Source organism: Musca domestica, unplaced genomic scaffold, assembly GCF_030504385.1.
Source record: "Musca domestica strain aabys unplaced genomic scaffold, Musca_domestica.polishedcontigs.V.1.1 6, whole genome shotgun sequence".
NCBI lineage: Eukaryota > Metazoa > Arthropoda > Insecta > Diptera > Muscidae > Musca > Musca domestica.
The window spans coordinates 24,771,098-24,798,516 of NW_026712363.1; the positions used below are offsets into that span (position 1 = coordinate 24,771,098).

Here is a 27,419-nt window from a genome sequence, read left to right on the forward strand (position 1 = left end):
GCCAACCTCGAATATTTGTTCCCAAAAAATATCGATAAAGAATGTGCGATTTTTTCGAACAAATATTTAAACTTTTTCTACAAATGTGGTCGTAAATTTTTTGGGGGGTATTGAATGGTTTGAAAAATATTTGAGAGCAGGGTTGGCCATGATTTCGAGGGTGGACAAATGTTTTTATGTTTTAAAATAACTATGTGTGGCGGATGCCATTCTACATTATTTCTCTACCACGTCCCTGATCCCAAATTAACTTCCATCCACGTACCGGTGTTGTAGCAACCATTGCTCGAAATTGCAATTTTGCATTTATGCTGGTCAGGCAACTGGATAATTTTCTTTGACAACATTATGGTCATGGCTATTTGGTTGGGAGTCATGTAAATATGGACAATGTATGGCATGGGTCAAAGGTCAATATTATGTTTTGTTTTTGCAATAATGAAGGCAAGGTGTTGGGGAGGGAAAAAGGAGGTGGTGTAATATGTGAAAATAAACAAGTTAAAAAGCAGTAAGTTCGGCCGGGCCGAACTTTAAATACCCTCCACCATTTGAAACGAATTTAGCAAAAAATCCGTTAAGAATTCTGTTAAAATTTTAAAAATACCGAATTTAGCCGTTATATTGGGGTCTATACGACGTAGAACTACATAGAAAATTTTCTGTCACAGACTGTAGTTTCTATTACGAACTCTAAATACGTAATTTGAAACTACTTCGGTAAATAGTGACCCTAAACTCGTCGAAATACCGATTATAGGGAGGTACCGGGGCTATACGAAGACGTGGACCTGCACCGACAATTTTCTGTCTTAGGCTGTAGTATCCATTTCGAACTTCAAATACCAAATTTGAAACAATTCCGGTGAAAAATGTCGCTAAAATCATCAAAATACCGAATATCGGGAGGACGCGTTATATGGGGGCTATATGAAAACGTGGAACAACACGGCCCATTTACAAACTTAACATTTGTGCAAAATTTTAGCCTTCTAGCTCAATTCGTTCAAAAGATAGCGTTCCAATTATAGGTCTCTGGAGAGCCTTTAAGGGCCTTGATTTAAGATATCACGAATTAGGACAAAAATATTGCCATGCTACGAACAGGAGTGTCGAATGGGGAAATCAATGAAATTAAATTATAAAGAAGAGTCATCAGACAAGGAAGTACACTTAAGTTCGATTGGTATCAAAAGCTAATGGCTCCAGGACAATTGACTTCTACTCCATTCCTCTCCGAAAATTTTATTAAACGGGCACACAATATAAGTCATGCAGAATTCAAACCAGCGAATGAAATGAAGAAAAAAGACATATTAAGCCCAAATGACTTCCCAATACCATTGACGAACTAATAAAAAATCTGGACAGAAAAAAGTATTGAAGTCTATTACTTATATTTCGGGATTCTCAGAAAGACTCTGCAATTTGAACATCTACCACAAGGACCGCTTTTCTAACATGAAAATTAAGAAAGAGGAGGACAAGAATTCAGCGGAGAAGTCAGAAAATTTGAAACACAGACGGATCTGGTTCCTGGTGTAGTATTTAAGCAAAATATTTTAGAAATTATTTTAATTTGACAAATGAGTTGAATAAATAAATGCCTGTGGCGAGTATGCCCTGACCGATGAAGAAGCATTCCTTGGGGAAAAGATGCATTCATTTATGGTAATCAATGTAATTAGAATGTAAATTACGGCGATGAAGAGGTTCGAAGAGTATTCGAAACAGAGCGTGATGAGTTCCCTTTGAAAATAAAAGAAAATACCAGCAAAGGCGAAATAGTTGGAGTAGAAGACACCATTACTGAAGTTGGAGTACTTGGGGAAGAACAATAATTAGATCCCGAAAGCTTAAAAGGAACGCAATCAAACACTGAAGAATCGAAGTGGAAAAGAAAGCAAGATTTTCTAGCCTCGTGCAAACGGAATACGACGGAATTCAAAGATGAAATGTACGCCAGCGAGATGAAGACGAAAAAGGATGGACATCTACGAAGGAAGCTCATGTTGGCAGGAAAGTGAAGATGATTAGGGGAGGTGGTGCAGCTGAAAAAATGCAGACTAGAGTTACAGGATATTAAGTACAATTGCAATACTGGAACGATAAGCTGTGTAAAATCTGTAATAAATGCCTGTGGCAAATCCGCCTAGACAGATTAAGAAGCACTCCTTGGGGAAGGTTTGGTAAGTAAAGCTATAAATACTGTATAAAAAGGCTCATGTATTAGTATTATGTGTTAGCAAAAATGTTTGGGTGCGTTAAATATGAAGAGAACTGGTGTTTCATGAGCTTTTGTTTTTCAAAATTTTGAACCCTTTGTGCGGAAAAAACCTGAAAAAATAATCGGATCTCTTCCATCTTTATAACATATCTTGTGTGGATAAAAATATTGAAAGTCTGAATGGAATCGGATGTTAGTTTCGCGTTCAATGAGGTACCAGAAGGAATGGACCGATACATTCCATCTTCACAGCAGATCTTGTTTAGTAGAAATAATGAGATGTGTGAAATATGAAGAGAACTGGATGCTTTTTTCGTATTTTATTATTTAAAACTATGTCCTTTGTGGGGGAGGTACCAGAAAGAAAAAGTCCGATCACTTCCATCTTTATAACAAATCGTGTGTTGATGGAAATATTGAGATGTGCCAAGTCTGAAAGGAATCGAATGGTAATTTCGCGTTTTATGAGCTTCACGGATATTTAAAAATTTGAAACTTAGTGGAGGAGGTGCCGGAGGAGTGGACCGATATATTCCATCTTAACACCAGATCTTGGGTTTATAAAAATATTGGGATGTGTGAAATTTGAAGACAATCGGACTCTTATATTACATTTATGAGAGTTGTAATTATTGAAAATGTTGACCCTTCATGGATTGGACCGATATTGTCCATTTTAGCACCTGAAATAGCACTGACAAAAATATTAGGATTTGCAAAGTTTGCGCAAAATCGAATTATCGTTTCTCTTTCTGTGCAGAAAAAATATATTTTTTGAAATTTTCGACCATTTGTGGGGGAGGTACCAGAAGGAGTGTACCGATATATTTTATCTTAACACCAGGTCTTGTGTTAACATAAATATTGGGATGAGTGAAATTTGAAGACAATCGGAGTCTTACATAACATTTTATAAGAGTTATAATTATTCAAAATTTTGCCCCTTTGTGGGGTACTTGATGGAGTGGACCGATATTGTCCATTTTTGCACCTGACTTAGCACTGATGCAAATATACGGATTTGCAAAGCTGGAGCAAATTCGGATTATCCTTTCTGTGCAGTAAAATATTTTTTTTTTTTGAAAATTTTTGACGTTTTGTGTGGGAGGTACCAGAAGGGATGGACCGATATTGCCCATCTCCGATCTCGATCTAAGTTTGACAATAATATTACGATGTACCAGATCGGATGCTCCCTTCGAGAGTTATCATGCGCACAAATCAGCCAGACAGGAAGCCTTGGATGAATATGGAATTTATGATTTAGCATCAAATTGGATATAATTGTTCGATTTTCTTGTAATTGTGTCCATATTTGTATCTGTATTAGATGAAACATGAAAATGGAATACTCCGGTCGACAATATCTGGTGCCTATATTTTAAAATTTTCTCAAAATTATCACATATGTCATATAAAGTGAAGGAAGTAGTCGGTATAGTCCAATCCTGGTACCTCACAATATTTCTATCATATTTATTTAGATCCCATATGAAATGGTCAATATTGGTTCATTCCTTCGGAACCTATTCCATAGAGGGACAACAATTTGAAAAATTGTAATAGATTTTAACAGAATTTTTAACGGATTTTATTTTTTTGAAAATTGCCAAATTTGCTCTAAAGTTCGGCCTGACCGAACTTACAGCTTTTTTAATCGTTTTGTTTTTCTAAATTTGATCGTCTGAATATGATTTTCATCAGGGCTTCCTTTTTATTTACAAACAACTTTTAATTTTATATCTGAATTGTTATTCCCCCTCTCGCAAAATAATATGGGCCTAAGACCGAAAATTTTCTGATATGACATCTAAAATAACGTTAGATTAGAAAATTTGGGAGTTTTCCATTCCCTAGTCATTGCTATATTGCCGAAAATTGCTTTGATCTTTTTTAAAGGAGGATGGTGCGTATAAGTGTTGTCATCACTTATACGTCCTGATGTCCCCTTGCATTTAAATTCTAAGATCTCTGCGGAGTAAACTTACCAGATTTATTACGAATTAGCGTCTCATATTCATCGAACTCATCATCATGATAACTGGAATCATCATCATCGAAATCAGGCACATTGGCGGCTTCACGACGTGTTAATAGGCGTCGCTGGTAATTGCTTAAAATATCCGGAGAGACAGGTAACGACGACGACGAAGCAGAAGAAGAAGAAGAGGAGGAGAAAGAGAGAAATGGCAAAAGACTTTCCATTTGAGAATTTACAGAGTTGCCGGTGATCAGATCCGTCGTTCGACTGGCATTTTGTGGCATCTCCTCGGGATTCAATGCAAACAGTTTGGCTATGGAATTCAAGGCGAACTCTTCATTGCCACTTATTTCCGAAACGTGCTGCAGAGTGGTATTTAGAGTTGTTGTTGAGGAGGCTGACGATGATGAGGATGCTGACGAGCTACTGCTGGTGGTGTTGTTGCTACTCAAATTCGTGGCCACTGCGGCCCGAATCATAACACCCCAATAGACAAAGGCCATGAGTATTAAATAACAAATACTGCTCATGTCATTGTGACGTCGCACCCCAGTTGTGGTCCAACCCCAGCCACTGGCGGCATAGAAGAGTTTTGTCAGTGAGGTTTTGCGTTTCAGCTGTAGCGTAGCAGCCTCAGCATAGGCTGCAAAGAGATTATAGGTTAGAACACAACAGCTGTAGTTGGAGTAGAGAGTCGAGGAGGGGGGCCAGAGTTGGGGTAGATATAACGATGGTGATGATGATGATGGAGAGTTGGGCCCGGCCAGTGAGCTACTGCACGAGGACGAGGATGATGATGGCATTGTCGTTGAGTTATAAGTCTTTGAGGCAGGTTCTACTATGGATTTATAGTTGTTGTTGGTTTTTTCCGCTACTGCTTGCAGGTGTTGAGCTGGCACTTTTTGTTGCATCGTTGTTGTTGTTGTTAGCTGTGGCAACAATTGTGCCCGCTTGGTGTTGGTGTTAATGTGTGAACAATGTTGCTGTTGCTGGCCTTTGCCATGTTGTTGCTTCCCGTCATTCGGCTGTGACTCATGATGAGATTTTTTTGGTTGCTGCTGCAGATTTCGGCACTGAAAAGTTTGTGGAAAAGTTTCCAAGCCTATTTTTGTTGTATGGGCCTGGGGATATGTTACTGCTGCTTGGCCGTCCCTTTCCTCTTCCGCGTCGTGTTGCCGAACTACAACTGGTGGTAGTGCTGCTGCTGCCTCTGCTTTTAGTTTATGAGAGTTTTGGTGATTTAAAATTTTGGCCATCGCTCATTGACATTGACTAGCTAGCTAGCTGGGAGTGTGTGTGAGTGTACGTGTGTCTCTGTGTGTGTGTGTTTAACAGAGGTTTGGATATATCCGTTGTTGTGCTATTTCCGTTTCCTTTTTGTTGGCCATCCATAGAGAGATAGGAATGTTCGGCGCTGTGTGTGTGAGCGGTGTGTTTTGCAAACGAATTTATTTTCGGGCCCAGCCAACAGACATTTAGTTCAATTTCAAAATTTATTTTGACCAGCAGTCAAAATTGTTGTTGTTGTTGTTTTTGCTAATGTTTGTCGAAACATGAAAAAAAACACAATCTCCATAAAGTTTGCCAGCCAGTCGGATTGGTTGTTTGCTTGTGAGGGTGTTGTTTGCTTAGGCCAAACTGTGTACTTCTCTGGGCCCCAAAATCGAGCAGAAGAAGAAGAAAAAAAAATCAAATTCGTTGTTGTTGTTGTTGTTGCTGTCTTTTGTTTGTCAAACTCATATGTGAATGTTTACTTTGTTTGTTTAAAATTTATTGGCCTTTGTTTGGTGTTTTTTGTTGTTGTTTTTCCTCTTCTCTTCTTCTTTTTTTTTTTTTGGGTAGTAAAGGGCAAAAAAAACCGTTTACTTGGTCCTGCCTGGCCTTTTCAATACATTTAACATATGACCATACTTTGTTGGTGAATTCTCTGGCAACACGTAATCCAATATGAATTGACCCAGAAAAAAAACGAATGGTATTTGTTGTTGTTGTTGTGTTTTTTGTTTTTTTTTTATATTCTTCCACTCAACGGCTGTGGCTCTTTATGCCATACAACCAGGGCTGGGTGGGTGTCAGATTTTCTCAATTTCCTTTTTTCCTATTTTCTCTTTCAATGTTTTTCTTCCGTTCTTTTTTTGTTGGCTTCTTTTTCCACAACAGTTTTCCTTAGCTCCAAAACTCGTATTTAAGGCCCGGCATATGGAGTCGACGTCATTGCAAATGTTAGTTCATTATTTAAAATTCAAATTTACATTGACAGCTCTGGCTACAGTGACTTGAGGAGCATGCAAGCCATGTCCACACAGTTTAAGGGCTGCAGGCAAAAACAGGTCATGACTCTGAAGAAAAAAAAAAAAAACTGTTTGCCTGACTTGAGTTTTGCTTTCGTTTCTCAGTGTGTTGTTATACTTGTTGTAATTATCCAGTCAGCTATAATCAGAGCATTGATGTTGTTGTTCGTGCTGGTGTCACTATCGTTGATATGCCTGTAATAGAAATGTTAATGTGTTTTTTGTTATTGTTGTGTTATAATTGAATTATAGATATTTTTTTTTGTTAAAAGAAAAAAAATGTTGAAAAAACAATTTTTTTGAATAGAAATTAAATAAATATCGGGAGGAATTTTAAACAATTGCTGTTTTTTGTTATAAAATCCAATAAAATTAAATTCTATAGATTTTTTTCTTCATAAAAATTTTAGCAAGGCATTATCATTTACAATTCATAATTGCAATGATACCTTTAATTGCATTTTTTTGTTTATGACGGATTTCTGTGCGTATAAGTGCTGTCATCACTCATACGCCACGCTATCTTTTCAAGATCATAACTAATTTGCAATATTTCATAGAAACGTCCACAAGGAAATTATGATATTTTGTACATGGGTGTCCATACATAATGACAGCAATCATACGCCATGGAATACTTAACAACCAGTAAAAAAGCAGTAAGTTCGGCCGGGCCGAACTTTGAATACCCTCCACCATTTGGAACGAATTTGGAAATAAAATCCTGAAAAAATTTTGGTAAAATTTTAAAAATACGGAATATTGCCGTGATATTCGTGCCTATACGACGTGGACCCACTCAGGCCTTATTTGTCATGAGTCATTACCAAATTCAAATTCGGAACTTGAAATAAACGCGAATAATGTAGCTAAAATCATCAAAGTATAGAATATAGGGAGGTACCGTTATATCGGAGCTGTGCGAAGACCTGAACCTGCGTAGACAATTTTTTGTCATATTCTGTAGCATCCATTACGAACTTCAAATACGACATTTCAAACAACTTCGGTGAGTATTGGAGGTACTGATATATGGGGTCTATACGAAGACCTGGACCTGCATAGACAATTTTCTGTCACAGACTGGAGATTCCATTACGAACTCTAAATGCGTAATTTGAAAAAAATTTGGTGAATAAGGACGCTAAAATCACCAAAATACCGAATATAGGGAGGTACCTTTATATGGGGTCTATACGAAGATGTGGACCTGCGCAGACAATTTTCTGTCTTAGGCTGTAGTATCCATTGCGAACTTCAAATACCAAATTTTGAACAATTCCGATTAATAATGTCGCTAAAATCATCAAAATACCGAATATAGGGAGGTACCATTATATGGGGGCTATACGAAGACGTGGAGCGGAACAGACAATTTTCTGTCTTAGGCTGTAGTATCCATTGCGAACTTCAAATACCAAATTTTGAACAATTCCGATTAATAATGTCGCTAAAATCACCAAAATACCGAATATAGGGAGGTACCGTTATATGGGGGCTATACGAAGACATGGAGCTGAACAGACATTTTTCTGTCTTAGGATGTAGTATCCATTGCGATCTTCAAATACCAAATTTTGAACAATTCCGATTAATAATGTCGCTAAAATCATCAAAATACCAAATATGCGGAGGTACAGTTATATGGGGGCTATACGAAGACGTGGACCTGCACAAACAATTTTCTGTCTTAGGCTGTAGTATCTATTTCGAACCTCAAATACTAAATTTGAAACAATTCCGGTGAATAATGTCGCTAAAATCATCGAAATACCGAATATCGGGAGGTACCGTTATATGGGCGCTATACGAAGATGTGGACCTGCGCAGACAATTTTCTGTCTTAGGCTGTAGTATCCCTTGCGAACTTCAAATACCAAATTGGAAACAATTCCGGTGAATAATGTCGCTAAAATCATCAAAAGACCGAATATCGGGAGGTACCGTTTTATGGGGGCTATATGAAAACGTGGACCTACATGACTCATTTACGAACTTAACATGCCTACTGTAAAAATAAACCTGTGTGCAAAATTTTAACTTTGTATCTCAATTCGTTCGAAAGATAGCGTGATTACAACAGACAGACAGACGGACATCGCTAAATCGACTTAGAATTTTACGCTGATCAAGAATATATATACTTTGTTGTGTCTGACATGAGTATTTCGAGGAGTTACAAACGGAATGACAAAGTTAATATACCCTCCATAGTATGGTGGAGGGTATAAAAAGCATTAAGTTCGGTTGTGCCGTTTTTTGAATACCCTCCATGAATTGGAACGGATTTGTTAAAAAAAAAATAAATAAATAAATTCCGTTAAAAATTCTATTTAAATCTTATAAAATACCGAATATAGTCAATATATTGGGGTCTATACGAAGACGTGGACCTGCATAGGCAACTTTTTGTCATAAGCCATTACAACATTCAAATACGAAACTTGAAAAAAAAAATCGGTGAATATTGCACCTAAAATAGTCAAAATTCCGAATACCGAATTGATGATTTAACGTCAGTATTCACCGAAATATTTTCAAATTTCGTATTTAAAGTTCATAATGGACACTTCAACCTTTGACGGATAATTTTCTACGCAGGTCCATGTCTTTGTATAGCCCTAATATAACGGTTCTCATTTAAGAGGTATTCGGCCCAGTCAAAAATAGCTGCTTGTTTAGTTATTTTTGTTTATGAAGGATTCTGGTGCGTATAAGTGCTGTCACTACTCATACGCCACACTGCACAATGGGGGCAGAAATGGAGATTAATTCAGGGAAGCATTCTATCGCTCTGAAATTTTTCTCAGACATTTATATTACCCCTAGAATGTTTGGTATTAAAAATGGGACATAACGGTCCACGTTTCGGCAAGGCCCTCATATAGCGACACTTCCCGATTTGGGGTATTTTAATTTTTTTTATCCCAATTTTAAACCACAGCATGTATTACATAACATTAAGAGTTCTGAGTTGGTATATTCTCCTCATGGTAAAATTTGTCAAGATTGCTCCAGTATTTGAAATTGGGACCATTTTACTGTACTTGTTAATTGTCGGTATTTTGAGGGTTTCGGCCACAATAGAAAAGCCAGTCGTGAGTAACTTGACATTTTGAATTCAGATCTGACAGAATCTCTCCCTGCTAAATTTTGTGAAAATAGTTATCCTTTTATGTATTAACCATATACAGGGTTTCCCATATTCGACGGACCTTTGGGCCCATTCCAATCGACGAGGCTTGTCCGCAAGCAACATTCTTTGCGTCAATTGAATTTTGTACGGGAACAAATACAAATCAATGCGAATAATCCGTTGTAAAGTGGACCGAGCCATGCCCAACTGCTGAGAACGGCGTTTTTGGGATGTTCTTGGGGACCTCTCAACACTGGCTTGTACGGCAGCGATCGATCTAAGTTTGACAAAAATATTACGATGTACCAAGTTTGGACCAAATCGAATACTCCCTTCGAGAGTTATCGTGCGCACCAGCCAGACAGAGAGACAGACGGGCGAGCGGACATCGCTAGATCGACTCCAAATGTTTTGAAACTGATTTGGTCCAAAGAGACCTAGGGTCTAAAGCCGTTATTTCGACTAGGCACGTTTTGACCGTATCACATGTAGCCATATGGCTGAGGGTATAAATATAATCATGTGTGTAATTTGAAAAGAACCGGATCTCTATTTTGGATTTTATGATCGTTTGGGTTATTCAAAACTTTGCCGCTTTGTGGGGGAGACATAGCAAATCTTGTGTTGATGGAAATATTGAGATGTACTAAGTCTGAATGAAATCGTATGTTAGTTTACCGTCATGGATATTCCAAATTTTGACCCTTTGTGTGGAGGTACCAGAAAAAGTGGACCGATATAATCTATCTTCACACTAGACCTTGGGTTAATAAAAATATTGTGATTTGAAGACAATCGGACTCTTACCTCACATTTTATAAGAGTTGTAATTATTAAAAATGTTGATCCCTTGTGGGGGAGGTACTTGATGGAGATTACCGATATGCTCAATTTTCGCCCTTCACCTAGCACTGATACAAATATTAGGATTAGCAAAGTTGGAGCAAAATCGGATTTTCCTTTCTCTTTCTGTGCAGTAAAGAATATATAATTTTTCTTTTAACAGTTTCGACATTTTGTGTGGGAAAGTACGGATTGTCCATCTCAGAACTCGATCTAAGTATAATAATAATAATAATTGATAATAATATTACGATGTACCAAGTTTGGATCAAATCGGATACTCCCGCCGAGAGTTATCGTGCGCACCAGACCGTCAGGCAGACAGACGGGCGGACATCGCTAGATCGACTTTAAATATCCTGAAACGGATTTGGTCCAAAGAGACCTAGGGTTTAAAACCGTTGTCACGATGAGGCACGTTTTGGCCATACCATATTATATGTACCCTCTCTAGCCATATGGCAAAGGCTATAATAAGTTTAGGAACCTCTTTGAAGCCAACTAACATGTATTTCCAAGATCTTTGTTGAACGTGGAATTTAAAAATATTTTAAGACCACTATTAGTAGCCTTCTTGGACGACTATTATTGTGGATTTCTTAAGAATTCCAATACCCATTGAAGATTTCTAAAGGCTTCTTAGAGGACAGTGAACAAAGACTTGGATTTCTTAACAATTTAAAATACGTTCTGAGAGGGAGCCAAAAACGAAGATTATTATTCGAAAGCTTATGAAAATAACATGATTTAAAATGGTTCCCTGTATCAGGGTGCAAATACTTATCATCAGAGAATTTTTACTAAACCTGAGTTAAGCCAACATTTCCAAGGGTCTTCTGGCAGGTGAGCCTTCTTGGAGGTCTATAATCATTATTTTTAATGATAAGATCTTTTGCAATAATCGACGATTTTTAACTATTCTATTCTAAGTACCTTCGTGGAGGACTTAAGAAAGCAGCTAAGTTCGTTTTCAAATAAAATTTTTGGCGGTTAACAAGCGTCTAGATGTCTATTTTCCTTTCCTTGTTCATAATATGATGACGACTGTAGCCTATCATCCGATCCGATCTTTGCCGTCAACAGTCTTTGCTATCTACAATTGTTTCCATGCCATTTTCGTATCACCTCATTTTGGTATTTTAATTAGGTTTTTGTTTTGGTCTACGGTTCACTCTTTTGAAACCTCGCACAGACTGGGGTCATTAATTAAATTAACCTCAAGTCCGGAGAAGAATGTCAATAAAATAAAATTGATGTTTGTTTGCGTCACCTTTTGTGGTCTTCGAAACGCTTGGAGGCAATGAAAGCTAAAGACAAAAAGAGAAATGGGTGGTCATTCAAAAAAAAAAAAAAAAAAAACTAGGTGCATGTCAGGTGATTGGTTTTTTAATCTGTTGCCATGTGTCAAAGATTAAAATGCTAATAGCTGATTAGCCGTTGATATGGTTTTCGTTGTTGCATTAAATGAAGGTAAAGGTGAAGGGGGGGGGGGGGGGGTAGAAAGGAAGTAAGGCAATTAGTTGACGCATGTAGGTCAGTATTCTATAAAGAGGTATCCCATCGAAGTTATATTCAATGGATGAATAAAACGGGTTTGGAATTTTGTTGAAATAAACACAAGGTCCTTTAAGGTCCCCCTAAGTCCTTTTTAAAGAAGATTCCCTGTTGACCCCTCAATATTATGGATAAATGTCCGCTTCTTCCATAGGGACATTTTGCAAACTACAGGGTGATGAGATGAAAAAACTGCAAACCAACTTCAGACTGCTGTCATTTCTAAGTCACTCGTCCGACAGCTGTTAAAATTATTCCAGTGACAGCTCATTATATTGTTTACAAGCGTACAAAAGTATTTTGGTGTGAATTTTTCAGAAAAAAAGTTATTTGTGATGGAATTCAAGCGCGATAGTGGGATTTCTTTATATTTGGCTGGGAAACCCACAAGTGGCTATCGTTAGAGCACTCCAGCATTTAAATGTGAATAAATCTTTTGTGTCTCGTACCATCGCTTGTTACTGCCACAGTGATACTGGTAGCGTAGCCCGACGTCAAGGAAGTGGGCCGAAGAAGAAAACAGCAAAATCAGCAGAAATGGTTCGAAAAGTAAAGAAGCGACTTGATCGAAACCCGCGTCGCACTGGCCGAAAAATGGCTTATGAGCTGAACATATCGCAATATTCCATTCGGCAAATATTGAAAAATGAGCTCGGGGTAAAGCCATTGAAATTCCAAAAAGTGCAAGAACTTATACCGCCACTGAAAGAAAATAGACTCAAAAGAGCTAAAGAGTTGCTTCGCTTGGCCGAATGTGATGAACTGCCGAATTTGGTCTCATTTTTCCGATGAGAAAACATTCGTTGTCCAGCAGTTGGTAAACAAACAAACTGATCGTGTTTCCCTGCCAAAGAGGTCAGCTGAAAATTTCCACCTTCGGTTGGCCAGCACCAGAACTCAAGCGCCAGCCATGGTGATGGTGTGGGCCGCCAAAACAGGCGACGGTCGATCTCCCCTCCTATTAATCGACCATGACATCAGAATAAATGCCATGGTGATAATATGGGCCGCCATAACAGTCGATGGTCACTCTCCGCTCGTATTAGTCGACCGTAGCATCAGAATAAATGCCGAATATTATTGCTCAAGCGCCGACCATGGCGATGGTGTGGGCCGCCATAACAGCCGATGGTCGCTCTCCACTCCTATTAATCGACCGTGGCATCAGAATAAATGCCAAATATTATCGCAAAAATATTCTGGAGGATGTATTAAAGCCTCGGGCAAGCAAACATTTGGGCCGCAGACCTTGGACATTCCAATAGGACCCAACACCATCATCGCACTCAGCACGCGCCACCCAAGAATTGTTACAAAACGAGGTTCCTCGCTTCATTAGAATAAATACCGAATATTATCGCGAAAATATTCTGGAGGGTGTATTAAAGCTTTGGGCACGCAAACATATTGGTTGCAGACCTTGGGCATTCCAACAGGACTCAGCACCATCATCGCACTCAGCACGCGCCAACCAAGAATGGTTACAAAATGAGGTTTCTCGCTTCGTTTCCAGCACACAATGGCCACAAAAATCTCCGGATACCAATCCGTTGGACTATTGTGTCTGGAGTATTTTGGAAAGCAAGGTTGGCACTAAAAAATACCAAAGTGTCGATCATCTCAAGCAAGCGCTTCGCCGGGAAAGGGCTAAAATACCGCAGAGCAACATTCGGGCAGCGTGTGACGGTTTCATTGGCCGTTTGAAGGCCATAATTCGTGCCAAAGGTGACCAATTCGAACAAATCTAAACTTATTTTAAAATTTGGTGCTTTTTCCGACATTCATTAAATAAAATTAAAAAAAAAACAAGTTAAAAAGCAGAAAGTTCGACCGGGCCGAACTTTGAATACCCTACACCTAGGAACGAATTTGGAAATTTTCAAAAAATAAAATCCTTAAAATTTTTTTTTTTTTTAATTTTAAAAATACCGAATATAGCCGTTATATTGGGGTCTATACGACGTGGACCTACATAGGCATTATTTTTCATAAGTCATTACTATATTAAAATTCGAAACTTGAAATAAACGTTGAATAATGTCGCTAAAATCATAAAAATACCTTGTATAGGGAGGTACCGTTATATCAGAGCTATACGAAGACCTGGACCTGCATAGACAATTTTCTGTAGCATCCATTACGAACCTCAAATACGATATCTCAAACAATTCGGTGAGTATTGTACCTAAAATCGTCAAAATACCGAATATAGGGATGTATTTATATATGGGGTCTATACGAAGACCTGGACCTGCATAGAAAATTTTCGGTTATAGGCTGTAGTATCCATTACGAACTTTAAATACAAAATTTGAAACAATTCCGGTGCATAATCTCACTAAAATCATCAAAATATCGAATATAGGTAGGTGCTGTTATTTGGGGGCTATATGAAAACGTGGACCTACATGGCCCATTTACAAACTTAACCTGCCTACTGGCAAAATAAACATCTCACCCTGTATACTGGCTTTTTCCTTAAGAAGCCTTTGACCTGTAGATATTTAAAAAAATATCCTCGTACAGCAACGATTTTCACTTGAGAGATTGCTCCTAGGCATCCCCCTCAATCAAGTGCAACATTTATCACTGCTATTAGCACCACAGGGTAATAATTTCCTTGATATAATAAAAAAAACAACAACATATTGTCCTTGTAATTGATTTTCATATTTTAAAACAAAAAAAAAATCTCAACAGAAACGAGCCTCCAACAAAAGCCCATTATCTGAGCCGCACAGCATGTCTTGGTGCCATACTGGGAGCCAACAACAAAGAAATTAGAAATTACATTTATTTGATTATCCTTTTGTAATCAAACATCTCATCTCTCTCTCACACACATACACACACGCACACATGAGACATTTATACGTATGTATGTGTATATTCTAGGCATCAGATATGTATCGAACGAATTGATTACATTATTGGGCATTGTTTAACTTTCAAAGAGATTGCGCCTATCTTGCAAGGCAAGCACTTCCTGGCCCATAGCCAAGTAATATGGAGCACTACTCGTACGAGTACTACAATGGTTACCGAAGGAACAATGGCGGTCAATAGTTTGCAATAAAAATGATCTCTTTTAATTAACAGCAAAGTGGCAAGTGGTAGGGAGAGTGGATTATTCATGTCTTTTTTTTGCAAAGAGGTGTAGTCAGTGATGGATTGTGGTTAGTTTGTTAATTTGCTGTGATTTTGTAGGAAAATAATAAAAAAAAAATATATATGGGACATTCCTCACCTATAAATGTAATGTCCACATGCAAAGGATATTCTAAAGGTCTGTTAAAAAAAATAGTTTTTTAAATAAGTCCTCAAGGGTACTTCTAAAATGTTTCTCCAAGCGGAAGATGACACTGTTAAAAAAACAAAGAAAATCCAGCAGATTATGAAAGTACAGCTAAAAAAAAAACCACTAAAGAAAGTTTTAAAGACGCGCGGGGCCGACTTTATGATACCCTACACCACTTAGCTAATTTAGTAGAGCTCCACAAAACGATTAAAAGTTTTAGGGGAGAATTCAATCACTCACGCTGTGATTATAATTATAATTTAAAGTTCAAAGAACTAAATATGCCGAAGCATTTGTATCTTTTTTAATTCGGACTTGTATTGCCTATTTGGTGCACAATTAATTTGAAATCGGATAAAGCCGATCTTGATAAAATTGGGTAAAGATATTTCTGAGTTGTATTTGATATATTTCCCTGAATATCGTTGTTACGGAGTGCATATTATGGCTGTGGGTAACAAATATAACAAATCGGATGAACAGTATATATGGGAGCTATAGCTATATCTGAACCGTTCTTCACCAAATTTGACATACTAGCTTCTAGACTCAATTCGGTCGTAATTGCCAAATTTCATCCCATTTGGGCAAATATTAGACGTTTGGTGCACAATAAAGGGTAAATCGGACGAAGTTATATATGTGAGATATATCCAAATCCGAACCGATCTCGATAAAATTTAGCAAAGGTATTTCTGAGCTGTATTTGATATATTTCCCCAAATATTGTTGTTACAGAGTCCATATTACGGCTACGTTGGACTAAAATAACAAATCGGATGAACAATATATATGGGAGCTATAGCTATATCTGAAGCAATTTCGATCAAAATTGTCATACTTATTTTCAGGCCTAATTTGGCTGTATGTGCAAAATTCCATACTATTCGGGCTGATATTACAGGTTTGGTGCACAATAGAAGGCAAATCGGACGAAGATATGTATATATGGGAGCTATATCTAATTTTTTACCGATTATCTCCAATTTCAATAGGGTTCATTCTTGGGCCAAACAAATGATTTGTGCAAAATTTCATCTGGATCGGGTAATAAATGCGAACTCTACTTTGTTCGCAAAAATACATGGACAGTCGGACGGACGGACGGACGGACATTCATAAATCGACTCAGAATGTGATTCTATGCACGAGATATGTCTATCTCGTTTCCTTTTGCCTGTTACAACCAAATGCACAAAGACATCATACCCTGACCACCTTGTGGTGTAGGGTATAAAAAACAGCTAATGATGGGCCGAACTGTTTATACCCTCCACCACTAGGAACGAAATTTTCAAAAATAAAAGCGTCGGAAAATATCTCCCAAATGACATAATTTTTTTGTCATAGGCTGTAGTACCGATTCCGAACTTTTTTTGAAACAATTCTGGTGAATAATGTCGCTGAAATAATCAAAATACCGAATATAGGGAGGTGCTGCTTTTTGTGGCTATACAAAACGTGGAACTACAAAGCCAATTTTCTGTCACAGACTGTAGTGCTCATTACGAACTTCAACTACGAAATTTGAAACAATCCCGGTTAGTAATGTCCCTAAAATCATAAAAATATCGAATATAGGGAGGTACCGATATTTTTTTGTGGTTATATGAAGACCAGGATCTGCGTACACAAATTTCTGTCGTGGGCTCTAGTAAGTATTAGGAACTTCAAATACGAAATTTGAAAAAATCCGGTGAATAGTGTCGCTAAATATTTTATGTGGTTATGCGAAGACCCAGAACTGCATAGACAATTTTCTGTCGTAGGCTGTAGTACCCATGAGGAACTTCAAATACGGAATTTGAAACAATTCCGGTCAACAATGTCCCTAAAATCATGAAAATATCGAATATAGGGAGGTACCGATATTTTTTGGTGGTTATACGAAGACGTGGACCTGCATAGACAATTTTCTGTGGTAGGCTGTTGTACCCATTAGAAACTTCAAATACGAAATTTGGAACAATTTCGGTGAATAATGTCGCTGAAATCATGAAGATACCGAATAAAGGGAGGTACCGTTATATGGGGGCTATACAAAGACGTGGACCTGCATAGAGAATTTTCTGTGGTAGGCTATAGTATCCATTACGAACTTTAAATGCGAAATATGAGACAATTCCGGTGAATAATGTGGCTAATATGATCAAAATACCGAATATCGGCGGTACCGTGATATATGGCTATACGGTATCGTGCACCTATATAGACCATTCTCTTTCAGGGGGTAAAGTACTCACAGAGAACTTCTTGTGTAGAATTGCAGACAATCCCATTGAAAAATGTGGCTAAAATCATCAAAATACCGAATGTCGGCAGGTACAGTTATATGGGGGCTAAAGGACATTTCGGACCTATATGGAAAATTCTCTAACAGGCAGTAAATTACGAAAAAAGTACTCCTTGTGGCTAAAATCATTAAAATGTCGAATATCGGAGGTACCGTAATATGGAGCTATACTATATCGTGGGCTGATATAGCCCATCTTAAAACTTGACCTGCCTGCAGACCAAAGATAGATTGGGGCAAAATTTTAGGTTCCAGATACAAGCAATGTCATTCATATCAAATTACGGGATTTTAGTTCTGTCTCTTCTCCCAATACAAAATTTAGTACTTTTTAGTACTTTTAGTACAATTATATTACAAATTTCCAAAAACCAACTTGAAATTTCAATTCCAGATACCAACAGAGACCTTAATATCAAATATCAGGATTTCAGCTCTATCCCCTCACCCAATACCCAATTTCGTACCACTTAGTACTTTTCGTACAATTATAGTACACATGTTCAAAACCAAACCGCATATCTCAATTTCAGATACCAAAAGAGACCTTAATAACAAATTTGAAGATTCCAGCCGTATCCCGTCACCCAGGTCCAACTTTAGTACCATTTAGTACTTTTCGTACAAATATAGAACGCATTTCCAAACCAGCGCCAATTCTCCAACACAGATATCTCACAAATCTAAACATCCAATTTCAGAATTTTGTCTGAAATATAATACCACCATTCAGTGTTTTTCGTACAATTTTAGAACACATTTCCGAAACCACCTCCATATACCGAGGCTACACATGAACAGCGATCCTAATAGCCAATTTCAGATTTCAAGCATTATTTGTTCACTCAATACCAAATTGTACCAAAATTTTGTACTATTTAGTACTTTTTGTACCCATTTACAAAACCATTTTTAATTCTCAAAATCTACCACCAACAAGTATCCCAATACAAAATTTGATCAATTTAGGTTCATCCGTTCACCCTAAACCTAACCTCTTCTAAATGTACTACCATACAGTTCGCCCACCTTGTACACATTTTCAAAACCACCTTCATATATATCAAACTCACTTTCCAACACTGATTCTCATACCAAATTTTTAGTACAAAATTTTTTTAATACCAAATGGTACAATTTTGCAAGTTTAGTACCATTTTAGAACTTTTCGTAACCTTAAACCTTTTGGAACACCTAAAACCTTTTGGAACACCTATCCGGTAAACCATCGGTGAATTTCATTACCGATTTCTAAATTCTAGCTAATTCCGTTTCCACAAAGAATTTAATATTTAGAACATTTTAGTGCTTCTCGTACCTTTTAAGTACGAATTTCCAAAAACCAACCTTATCAGGCCTTCTATATTTTGAAGAAGTCAAGAATGCCCTTTCATAGGTTAAACAAAATTTTAGAATAAGTTTAGATTTGTTGGAACTGGTCACCTTTGGCACGAATTATGGCCTTCAAACGGCCAATGAAACTGTCACATGCTGCCCGAATGTTGCTCTGCGGCGAAGCGCTTGCTTGAGCTGATCGACACTTTGCTAATGTTTAGTACCAACCTTGCTTTCCAATATACTCCAGACACAATAGTCCAACGGATTGGTATCAGGAGATTTTGGTGGCCATTGTGCGCTGGAAATGAAGAATGAATTTTGTAACCATTCTTGGGTGGCGCGTGCTGAGTGCGATGATGGTGCTGAGTCCTGTTGGAATGTCCAAGGTCTGCAGCCAAAATGTTTGCGTGCCCTAGGCTTTAATACACCCTACAGAATATTTTCACGATAATATTAGACATTTATTCTGATGCCACGGTCGATTCAAACGAGCGGAGAGCGACCATCGGCTGTTATGGCGGCCCACACCATAACCATGGCTGGCGCTTGAGTTGTGGTGGTCAACCGAAGGCGCACATTTTCACCTGACCTCTGTGGCAAGTAAATGCGATCATTCCGTTTGTTTACAAACTGCTAGACAACAAATGTTTTCTCATCGGAGAAAACCAAATGCGGCAGTTCTCCACTTTCGGCCAAGCGAAGCAACTCTTTAGCTCTTTTGAGTCTATTTTCGCTCTTTTGACTCTATTTTCTTTCGGTTGCGGTGTAAGTTTTTGTTGTTCTTTTTGGAATTTCAATGTCTTTACCCCGAGCTCATTTTTCAATATTTGCCGAATGGAATATTGCGTTATGTTCAGCTCACGAGCCATTTTTTCGGCCACTGCGACACGGATTTCGATAAAGTCGCTTCTTTATTTTTCGAACCGTTTCTGCTGATGTTGCTGTTTTCTTCTTCGGTCCACTTCCTTGACGTCGGGCTACGATACCAGTATCACGGTAACGAGCGATGGTACGAGATACAAAAGATTTATTTACATTTAAATGCTGAAGTGCTCTAACGATAGCCACTTGTAGTTTTCCAGCCAAGTATAAAGAAATCTCACTATCACGCTTGAATTCCATCACGAATAACTTTTTTTCTGGAAAATTCTCACCAAAATGCTTTTGTGCGCTTGTAAACAATATACTGAGCTGTCACTGGAATAGTTTTAACAGCTGTCGGACGTGTGGCTTAGAAATGGCAGCAGTCTGAAGTTGGTTGCAGTTTTTTCATCCCACCTTGTATATATGCGAACCCCCATCCACAAAGGGTCACAATTTCAATACTTTTATCTGTCAAACTTGCGAACCAAGTCTCCGATTATTTGCAACTTGCTATATCTAAAACCAGAATTTTACGAATTTTACAAGATTGGCCCATTCCTTCGGAACTTACTCCATAGAGGGTCAAATTTTTGAATAACCAAAACAGAAGTCAAAATATATTTAAATAATCGAACATTGGCTGAGGGTCTAGATCTGCCGGCAAAACTGACTTATACTTTTCAACTTGTTTTTGGAACATTTTAGTATTTTTCGTACCGTACAGATATGTGCTTGAAGGCCTCTAGAAAACTTGGAAGGTAAATGTCTGAAAGGCTTTCTATATTTTGAAGAAGTCAAAAAGGTCCTTACATAGGTTAAAATTTTTCCGAGTTCTTCCCTTATTAAAGACCAGTGGAAGGCCTTCAGTGTGTATGCAGAGCTTATAGAGTTTTTTCATTGTAGGCCTATTGATAATTTACAATGAAAGAATCTAAAAGGAGTCCGACATGTCCTTGCTGGAGAAGGGAAGATTTTTTTGAAAGAACTCCTTGAGACCCTTTAATAATAGAAGACCTTTGACCTGACAGTTGTATGGGAAATCTCAAGGATTTCTGAGTCCTTGAAAGGGAGTCTTTTCAAAGATCTTCTGAGTATACAGGGTGAGATGAAAAAACTACAACTAACTTTAGACTGCTGTCATTTCTAAGCCACTCGTCCTACAGCTGTTAAAATTATTCCAGTGACAGCTCATTATATTATTTACAAGCGCACAAAAGCATTTTAGTGAGAATTTTCCAGAAAAAATTTTATTCGTGATGGAATTCAAGCGTGATAGTGCGATTTCTTTATATTTGGCGGGAAAACCACAAGTGGCTATTGTTAGAGCACTCCAGCATTTAAATGTGAATAAATCTTTTGTGTCTCGTACCATCGTTCGTTACCGTGATACTGGTAGCTGGACATCAAGGAAGTGGACGGAAGAAAATAGCAACATCAGCAGAAATGGTTCGAAAAGTAAAGAAGCGACTTGATCGACTCCCGCGTCACAGTGGCCGAAAAATGGCGTGAACTGAACATATCGCAATATTCGCAAATGAGCTCGCAAGAACTTACACCGCAACAGAAAGAAAATAGACTCAAAAGAGCTAAAGAGTTGCTTCGCTTGGCCGAATGTGGTGAACTGCCGAATTTGGTTTTCTCCGATGAGAAAACCAAATAAACAAAATGATCGTGTCTGCTTGCCAAAGAGGTCAGCTGGAAATGTGCACCTTCGGTTGGCCACCAGAACTCAAGCGCCGGCCATGATGATGGTGTTGGCCGCCATAACAGCCGATGGTCGTATTTATCGACCGTGGCATCAGAATAAATGCCGAATATTATCGCGAAAATATTCTGGAGGGTGTATTAAAGCATGCAAACATTTTGCCCGCAGACCTTAGACATTCCAACAGGGCTCAGCACCATCGCACTAAGCACGCGCCACCCAAATGAGGTTCCTCGCTTCATTTCCAGTGCACAGTGGCCACCAAAATCTCCGGATATCAATACGTTGGACTATTGTGTCTGGAGTATTTTTGGAAAGCAAGGTTGGCATTAAAAAATACCAAAGTGTCGATCACCTTGAGCAAGCGCTTCGACGGGAGTAGGCCAAAATACCGTTTGAAGGCCATTATTCGAGCCAAAGGTGACCAACTCGAACAAATCTAAACATTTTCTAAAATTTGATGCTACTTCCGACATTTTTTGCTTTCATTTAAATAAATTAAAAAAAGTGTAAAAATTATGGCATTTGACTTTGTTACAGTTTTTTTATCACACCCTGTATAAGACTATTGGAAACTCTGGTACGCTAGTTTTCTATGGAGGACTTCTAGAGTCCCTTCACACTTTTTTTTTCGTAGAGGATTTATCAAACTTATTTCCTTTTTCCTCTGTTTACGAATAAATGGCAACCACTATTAATAAATAATACCCCTCCTGCCCCCAGCAGATACACAGTTAGGCCACAGCAAAAAAAAAAAACAAGAACGACAATTGTAACAAATGTAGGACAAAAAAATCTAACAAGGTGTCTGAAAGCTTTAACAAGTGATTGATATTAAAAACAAACATTTGTAAATGAGAGTGTGAACGACAACTAACAATGATGGTGATGACGATGATGACTGCACGGCCCAGGCACCTATCTGCCGACGGGCCGACCGCCCGACCCACCGACAATAGTACAACCATGGTCCTTCAACATTGAGTGCCCAAACACAGTACAACAAACACCCGACAAAAAAGAAAAGAAAAAAAAACTCATCCTAGACTAAAAGCGGGAGCTGTCACGAACATCATCTGTCGACCCTTTCCAACTGCCTGGCGCTGGGTAGAACATTTTTCCCTGATGATAATAATAATAATTTTCATGGAAATGTATTTTTTGTTGCAGTGGTTGTTGTTCTTGTTTTCAAACATTCCAAATATCTGCCTGTCAGAATGGTTGGGTGGATGTTTAAGGATCTGTGAAAGTGTAGATGTTTTTGATGTTGATAGAAAAGGAAATGTGCCCAACTACACACACACACACACACAACCTCACACTCATATACATTTATATAGCTCGAAATCTACATATAGATTGGTATATATACATATATATTTGTACATTGTTTTGCATGGATTCCGATTCCGTTTCAGATTCATTATGTATGTAAATGTTGGCAGTAGTCGTGGCTTGGATACATCCAGAAATGCACAGCACTAGTCGTGGTGTCGGCAATGTCTTGTCCTGTCAGAAACACCCGGGAAGATTGAGTTATATGCCGTGGAAACGGAAGGGGTGGGGGGACAACTAACATTTCCCATCCAGCCACGGAAGTTTGGTAGATGGGACTAGTAGATAAGATGGATGGTGAACCGGATGGACAGATGCTTGGCTGGATGGATGGACGGATGACATATTATATAGAAAAACTCTACACGTGCCACTGGAAAAAGGTGTGGGACATAAACAAAAGGGGGAGGATAGTTCAAGAAATTTGACACGCACATTTCAATAAAAATAACTTCTATAAAAAGACAATTTCCTCGAATGATCTTCTATAGGAGTGGACCACCATGAAGGGTCATCAAGGAGAAGGTTTTCTACAAAGGAATCCCTATTCCAAAAAAGAAGGACTCCTCGAAGGAGGTCAATAAGACATCAATAGAGGAAGACCTACCACAGGTTTTCAATGGAAGGCCACCACCGAGCCTTTTGTAGAAGAAGGCCTTCTCCCAATTGCCTTGAGAAGACCTCCATCAAGACGTCTTAAAAGGAAACCCCTTTAGAGGCTTTTTAAGAAGACCTTCCTTTGAGGTAGATAACCTCCTCGTTGGGTTTTCTATGGAAGAAGAACTCTTTTTAGGGTCTTCTTCTTTAGGTCTTCTTTGGATGAAGTCCTCCCAGATGTCTTCTATGAAAAAGTTCTCCTCTTAAGGTCCGCTGCGGAAAAAACCTCTTCTTAAGTTCTTCAATGGAAAAAGAGCTCCTCTTGAGGTCTTTTATAGAAAAACACCTCCTATAGAGGTATTCTGGAAAACGTCCTTCGCTTGAGGTCTTCTCTCTCGAAGAACTCGTTGTGAACTTCCAAAGTAGACGACCTCCTAGAGCTCTTGAGGTCCTCAATTTCTTCTATAGAAAAAGACCTCGTGGAGTTCTTCTTTATAAAAAATCTTGTATAAAGGTCTTCTATGAAAGAAGACTTTCTTTAGAGGTCTTCTACGGAAGAAGACTTTCTCTTGAAGTCTTCTATGGAAAAGATTTCTTGTGGTCTTCTAGGGAAAAATACCTCCCTTTGAGGTCTTCTTTGGAAGAAGACCCCCTAGAGGTCTTCTACGGAAAAATCTTCTAGAGATCTTCTATGGAAATAGGCCTTCTAGAGGTCTTGTATAGAAGAAAAGGTCTATTGTAGAAGAAGATCTCCTAAAGGTATATTATAGAAGAAGATCTCCTAGAGGTCTTTTATAGATAAATTAGACCTCCTAGTTGTCTGCTATGGGAAAAAATCTCCTTGAGATCTTCTGTGGAAAAAGACCTCCAGAGGTCTTCTATGGAAGAAGACTTCTGGGAAGAAGACCTCATTCTTGAAGTCCTTTATTGGTGAAGATTTCATTAAGGCCCACAATTTCTTCTTTAGAAAAAAATCCTATATAGTAGAAGACCTCCTGGAGGTCTTCTATGAGGGAAGACTTCCTCCTTGCGGCTATCTATGGACGTCCTATAGGTCTTCTATGGAAAAATACCTCTTAAAGGCCTTCTATTGAAAATGACCTCTTAGTGGTATTCTATGGAAAAAGACCTCTTCTATAGGAGAAGACCTCCTAGTGGTGTTCTATTGGAGGTGGCCTCCTAGAGGTCTTCTATTGGAGAAGACGTACTTGAGGTCTTCTATGGGAGAAGACTTCCTAGAATAAGAAGAAGTGGCGTTCTATTAGAGGAGGCCTCCTAGAGGTCTTTTATTGGAGAAGACGTACTTAAGGTCTTCTATGGGAGAAGACTTCCTAGAAGTCTTCTATTGAAGAAGACCTCCTAGAGATTTTTTATGAAAGGAGACTTCCTCCTTGAGGTTATCTATGGAAGAAGACCTCCTAAGGGAAGAATACTATCTTTTGAAGTATTCCTCCTCCTTTTGGGGTGGAAGAGCACCTCCTTCTGAAGTCTTTTATGAAAGAAGATTTCCCAAAGGCCTTCAATGGAAGAAGACCTACCTGAGATCTTCTATGGAAGAAGACCTCCCAGAAATCTTCTATGGAAGAAGACCTCCTTTTGAGGGTCACATGGAGATATTCAATGGAAGAAGACTTCTTAGAGGTATTTTATAGAAGAAGACGTCTTAGAAGTCTTGTATTGAAGAAGACCCTCCAGAGGTCTTCTATGAAAAAGATCTCCTAGAGGTCTTTTATGGAAAAAGGTCTTCTATGGAAGAAGAACTGCTTTTGAGTTATTTTATGGAAGGAGACCTCCTAGAGGTCTCCCGTGGAAGAAGACCCCTAGAGGTCTTTTATGGAAGAAGGCGTCTTAGAGGTCTTCTATATAAAAAAAAACCTCCTAAGGGTCTTCTATGGGAGAAGACGCCCTAGAGGTATTTTATAGAAAAATACCTCTTCTCGAGGTCTTCTGTGGAAGAAAACCCCCTAGACATTTTCTGTGGAAGAAGACCTGCTAGAGGTCTTCTATAGAAAAATACCTCATAAAGGTCTTCTATGTAAAAATACATCTTCTTGAACGCTTCTATGGAAAAAGACCTCAAAGAGGTCTTCAATAAAAAATACTTTCTAATGGTTTTCCACCTAGAGGAAGAAGTGCTTTTTGGCCTTCTATGGATAATACCTTCTTTTGAGATTCTCCATGAAAGAATACTGAGGCCTTCTATGGAACAAGGCTCCTTTCCTTCCTAAGGTCTAGGAAGCCCCTCCGCAAGTCTATAGAAGCCCCACACCAAGTCTACTCTTGAAGTCTTCTATAAAAGAAGCCCTTTTTCAGGTCTTCTATAAAAGAAGCCCTTTTTCAGGTCTTCTATAGAAGAATCCCTTCTTCATGTCTTCTATAAAAAAGCCCTTCTCCATGTCTTCTGTAGAAAAAGCCCTTTTCCAGGTCTTCTATAAAAGAAACCCTTCTCCAAGTCTTCTATAGAAGAAGCCCTTCTCCAGGAAGAATCCCTTCTTCATGTCTTCTATAAAAAAGCCCTTCTCCATGTCTTCTATAGAAGAAACCCTTCTCCAGGTCTTCTATAGAAGAATCCCTTCTTCATGTCTTCTATAAAAAAGCCCTTCTCTAGGTCTTCTATAGAAGAAGCCCTTCTCCAAGTCTTCTATAGAAGAAGCCCTTCTCCAAGTCTCCTATAGAAGAAGCCCTTCTCCAAGTCTTCTATAGAAGAAGCCCTTCTCCAAGTCTTCTATAGAAGAAGCCCTTCTCCAGGTCTTCTATAGAAGAAGCCCCTCTCCAGGTCTTCTATAGGATAAGCCCTTCTCCTGGTCTTCTATGAAAGAAGCCCTTCTCCAGGTCTTCTATGAAAGAAGTCCTTCTCCAGGTCTTCTATAGAAAAAGCCCTTCTTCATGTCATCTATAGAAGAAGCCCCTCTCCAAGTCTTCTTACTGGATATTGGTATGTTGGTTGGCCCTTCTCCAGGTTTTCTATAGAAAAGCTTCTCCCAGAGATGTCCTCAAAAGGACTTTCTATAGAAGACCTCTATAGGAAATATCAAGTCATATTTATCTATAGAAGGACCTCTTTTATAGATGACCTTAAGGAGCTCTTTTTCCATAGAAGACCTGCTGAATGTCAACAGATCTTCCATAAAGAAAATCTTCTCCATGTAAAAATCATCTTCTCTCTGTCCTTTATAAAAGAATATCTTCTCTTGGTTTTCTATGGGAAATAACCTTCAGCAGGTCTGGAAAAAGAGCTTCTTAAGGTCTTCTATAAAAAAATTACCTTTTATAGATAAATATGACTTGATATTTCCTATAGAGGTCTTCTATAGGAAGTCCTTTTGAGGATAACTCTGAAAGAATCGCTCCTCTTTTTAATGGCTCTAAGATCTTGTCTATGTAAAAACCATCTTCTCCATGTCGTTTATACAAGAATATCTTCTCTTGGTTTTCTATGGGAAGATGACCTTCAGCAGGTCTGGAAAAAGAGCTCGATAAATACGACTTGATATTTCTTTTAGAGGTCTTCTATAGGAAGTCCTTGTGAAGATGTCTCTGAAAGAAACCCTTCTCTTTTTAAGGGCTCTATGGGAGAAGACCTCCTTTTGAGTTCTTCTCGAGAAGAAAACTTCCTCGCGGTATCTCCCATAGCAAAGTTCATGTTAAGATTTTCTATAGAGGGGGACTTGGTCCACGATTTTTTTTATTGAAGGAAAATTTTTCCAGGTCTATTGTAGAGTTCTCTATATCAAGGTTTTAGAAGCTTTAGGAAATCTTCCATAGAGGTAGTAACTTTTACTTGGAAGAACGTTAAAGAGATTATTTTCTACAAATTTCCTCGTCCAGCCAATTTCCCTTTAATTTAATATAGTTGCCTGAGTTAAACCTGTGTCACCCTGATAAATCCTTGAAAGTCTTTTATCCTTTTCCCCCCATCAACAGTCGTAAGTAATGTGGCCCGATAATGCCATTATTATT

General features: G+C 38.4%; 1 protein-coding gene across 6 annotated transcripts in view; it reads right to left on the reverse strand.

Moving 5' to 3' along the window:
- LOC101890770 (uncharacterized) overlaps positions 1-27,419 on the reverse strand; it is a 135,181-nt gene that overhangs the window by 26,811 nt on the left and 80,951 nt on the right. For 5 of the 6 annotated variants that reach the window (XM_059129141.1, XM_059129145.1, XM_059129143.1 and 2 more), the window contains exon 2: positions 4,213-6,691. In XM_059129141.1, coding sequence (XP_058985124.1) covers positions 4,213-5,461 — 1,249 coding nt within the window. In that variant the 5' untranslated portion in view covers positions 5,462-6,691. The remainder of the gene's footprint in view (positions 1-4,212; positions 6,692-27,419) is intronic. The other variant, XM_059129142.1, reaches the window with a different exon arrangement.